Here is a 3,864-nt window from a genome sequence, read left to right as displayed (position 1 = left end):
GATACTCTCTCTCTCTCCGTTCTAGAATAATTGATACAATTAAGGGTCTATTCTCATATCATGCGTTTATTTTCAGTTCAGTTCAGCTCCAAATTTCCTTCTCTTACGGAATATAAAATATTCATTTCAGCTTAATTCAGTTCCGCTAAGTTCAGTTCAGTTCAGTTCAACTGAGTTCAGTCTATAAGATCAGACCTTAAAATTAAATATACACTCATAGAGTCGTAGTACAGAAAACTATGCCACAACTCTAAAACCCATAAACAATAATCATTCTAAATCATTTCTTTTGTTAATACTCTGTACATTACAGGTTATTGTACACAAGAACATCAAATTATAAACTACAAAATCTAAATGAGAAAACAATCTTAAACATAAGGTTGACTTATATCAAAGTCAACAATACATATACATATACTATACTATCGGGGAGCAAACGACACCGTAAAATCAGTAGGAATTTTCATTTTGTCGCACCAAATTTGAGATTCCAAATACAGCTTGGATATCTTGCCTGCCACGCGTCGCATATCTGGCCGTTTATTAGGGTCCACGTGTAAACATTCAACCGCCAATCGCGTCATTTTACTAGCCACCTCAACCGGGTATGAATCTTTTAGCCTTATATCAATCCATTTCCTTAGCCTCCCTTCCCTATCTACTCCACCTTCCTCCACCACTGCTTGGGCGGATTCCACCGCCGATGATTTTATGTACTCCTTCGTCGCTTTGTTGTATTTATACTTTACCGGCTCCTCCCCCGACAACAACTCTACCAACACCACCCCGAATGCGTACACATCGGATTTTCGAGTCCCTACACCTGTCAATTGGAACTCCGGCGGCATATACCTATACAAAATTGATCGTCAATATTATTATTAGTTAGCTAGATGGACTGTCTACATCATCCTTACACATAAAATACTCATATCGTTATCCAAATTTGTAGTTTGTCTTTTTAATTAAAATAAAATAAAATAGAGCCGTCTTTTTACATTATTTTTGATATTTAATCACAATAACATCACATTCAAATCAAAATTCAACTTATGCTTGGCATTCCATACATCAATTTGATGCAAAAATGCAGCGTGTGAAAATTGATAACTAGGAAGTGGGAACCACGATTATGACGAACTAAATTTTGACCAATATTTTCAGGATATAAAAAACACGAAATTAATTATGGAGTACTTTATATTAAATTATTAATCGACTATCTTACTTCTAAATTCTACTTTCTACCTAATTTTTTTTGTCTAACTCCTAATTTCCCTCAAAATGTAAAAGTCTAACAACAATTAACTTCTATTCTTCTACTCTAGTAAAATAAAAACGGACCTATATCATGGATTTAATCATCTTTGTGTACAAAATCAAACAACATTACTCCGTACAACTTTCCTCCATTTAGATTAGTCATGTCCAACTTCAAACAACTTTATTAACTTATTATTAACGTGACGACTAATTCTAAATAGAGGAGGTCAAACAACATTACTCTCATTAACTTATTATTATTGACAACTAATTTCAAACATAAAAAATCAAACATCATTAACTTATTATTAATATGACGATTAATTTCTTATTATTAATATGACGATTAATTTCTGACAGAGGTAGTACGACTAATTTCAAACAAAGGAAGTACGACAAAATTAAAAAAAAAAAAGTTTCATACCCTGTAGTGCCGTTGAACTTGATACTGTTAGATCGGTTCAATTTCTTCGGTGAAGAAGACAAACTTTTCTCCTCATCAACAATCTCCTCAACCTTATAACTAACACCCAAATCATCCAATTCTCTCTCCTCCGTCGGCTCGCCGCAGAGCTCGGCGGTCCCAAAATGGCAAAGCTTCGCATTGAACGACGGTTCAGTAACAATAACACTGCTCGATTTGATATGATTATGAACAGATTTCACATCTAACCCAGTATTATTATTATGAATGTAATCAATCCCATTTGCTAAATCAGACGCAATCTGCATCCTCGACATCCAAGAATCAAGAACAGTAAACCCCGGATTACTCTTATTATGCAACAAATCATACAAATTCGCACCCTCAATGAAATCGTAAACCAAATAAATATAATCCCCAGAAATCGAAGCTCCGATTAGATTCACAATAGCAATATGATGCGACCTACAAATGGATGACAACTTTTGTCGAACACTTGGTGGGCGTAAATCATGACTATGATTGGCCTTCCTCTGGAAAATCAACACGTCTTTTCCGAGCAAATGACATCGCCAACACCGGGACGCAGAGTAAGTTTTAGCAAGGAAGTTGTTGGTAGCAGAGCGAATCTCAGAGATGTCGTATAAGTGGGGGTTTTCAGGGAGCGAGTTGCGAAGGCTGGATAGAGAAGTACGGCTAGAGTGGGAGGTTGAAGAAGAGGTGAAATTATTGGAAGTGGGTTTGTTTAAGGTGGTTGATGGGTCGGAAGATGAGGCGGAGGAAATCGGAGTTGGGGTCAATTTGCCGGAGTTTGACGGTGATTTACGGTGGTTGTTGCGGTGGCGGGGAGATTGGTGTTTTGGATGTGGTGATGTGGGGGGTATGGCGTCTACTGCCATTTTTCTTCTGCACATAATATTTCGGATTTTTGTGGTGAATTTTTTGGAGACGTTTTTTTATTACAAGTATGAGAAATTTTGGGTATATTTCATTTTCTTAGATTTGAATTGAATTGATTTTTTTTTTATTGTTATTTTATTTTTTTTAGAAATTCATTGATTTGGGTTGGTTGTGATGTTGTGAAGTTGTACCAAAAAAAATTAAAATAAAATGATTGGATGAAATTATTGTTGAAGGAAAAGTGGGTGTCAAAATTAATTTAGAATGAGAAAAGAAGTAAAATTATAGGGAAAAAAATGGAGGGAAGAAAGACAAGAAAACAGAAGACTAATTAAATTAAGAAGGAAAAGTGGCAACAAGTCAAAGCCGATGTTTATTTTATTTTTTAAATGCTTAAAAAGGAAAGTGGACCTTGCCTACTTATGGAGGCGGCACACCACCGATTTTTTTATAAGCTATATTCATTTGTTTTTATACTTTGTGGTTGTGTCATTGTGATTTGATTGTGATTTTGTGAATTATGTAATTATAGGAAACTAGATTGCAATATTAAAAAAAATAAAAAATGAAGAAATAAATCGTTATAGATTTATAATGAATTTTAAAGTGAGAAGTGTTTGAATTTATGGAATTCATAAAGTACTTATAAATTTATGAAATTCATATTAAATGAGGTAGTTCAGGTTTATCGTGATAAATCTGGACCGTTGATGTAAGAGTGTAATGGTCTTTTCGCATCTTTAGTTAGGGGTGCCAAGGTACTTTGCTAATCACGCATAATATTGTATTTTGAATCCATGGCAGATGTTAAGGCTAAATTGTTAACCATAGTTAACTAGTGTCATTTTTGCAACTAACATCCGCGAATTCAATGAACTTCTTGAATGCTCGATTGCTCTGTAGTTTCAAGTCTTTCAATTGTTTTTCCAGTAATTTAATTTATTGAATTGTCAATCTCCTGGGTCTTGGTTTGTCGTCGATTGTCGTCTATTGTGATCGGGGATGGTGCTAGGGACGAAGCCAGGATTATAAAGTTATGGGGGTCGGTTAGTTGATACTTCAATTTGCAAAATACTACCTCCGGTTCAAATTACTCGCAACTTTGGGGTATTATTTGTGAGATATAAAATATTCCAAAGTTGCAAGTAATTAGGACCGGATGTAGTATAAATATGTTAAATTGCTTATAGTCTATAATAGATATTACAGTGTATTATCTTTTTTTCTCACTTATTGGGATGATATACCTTTGTTTGCGTAGTAGTAGGTTAGGA

The 3,864-nt window shown here is 34.6% G+C and overlaps 1 protein-coding gene across 1 annotated transcript; it reads right to left on the bottom strand.

Annotated features, from left to right (window-relative positions):
* Positions 1–260: 260 nt before the first annotated feature.
* LOC145558364 (protein CYTOSOLIC ABA RECEPTOR KINASE 9-like) lies at positions 261–2,800 on the bottom strand. Its single transcript, XM_081619587.1, has 2 exons — positions 1,691–2,800; positions 261–855 (listed from the first exon to the last, which is right to left on the bottom strand). The coding sequence occupies exons 1-2, from the start codon at positions 2,602–2,604 to the stop codon at positions 426–428; spliced, it is 1,344 nt and encodes a 447-aa protein (XP_081475713.1). The 5' UTR covers positions 2,605–2,800; the 3' UTR covers positions 261–425.
* Positions 2,801–3,864: the final 1,064 nt, after the last annotated feature.

Source organism: Chenopodium album, chromosome 9 (genome assembly GCF_948465745.1).
Source record: "Chenopodium album chromosome 9, dcCheAlbu1.1, whole genome shotgun sequence".
NCBI lineage: Eukaryota > Viridiplantae > Streptophyta > Magnoliopsida > Caryophyllales > Amaranthaceae > Chenopodium > Chenopodium album.
Note: the sequence above shows the minus strand (reverse complement) of the source record. Positions and strands in the feature narration are given on the sequence as shown.

What these genes read in the sequence shown, in the direction of transcription:
- LOC145558364 (XM_081619587.1), bottom strand. Translation starts at nt 2,604, where the DNA reads ATGTGCAGAAGAAAAATGGCAGTAGACGCCATACCCCCCACATCACCA. An exon ending in AAGTTCAACGGCACTACAGG is followed by an intron (nt 856 to 1,690) that starts GTATGAAACTTT and finishes AATTTTGTATAG; the next exon opens with GTATATGCCGCCGGAGTTCC.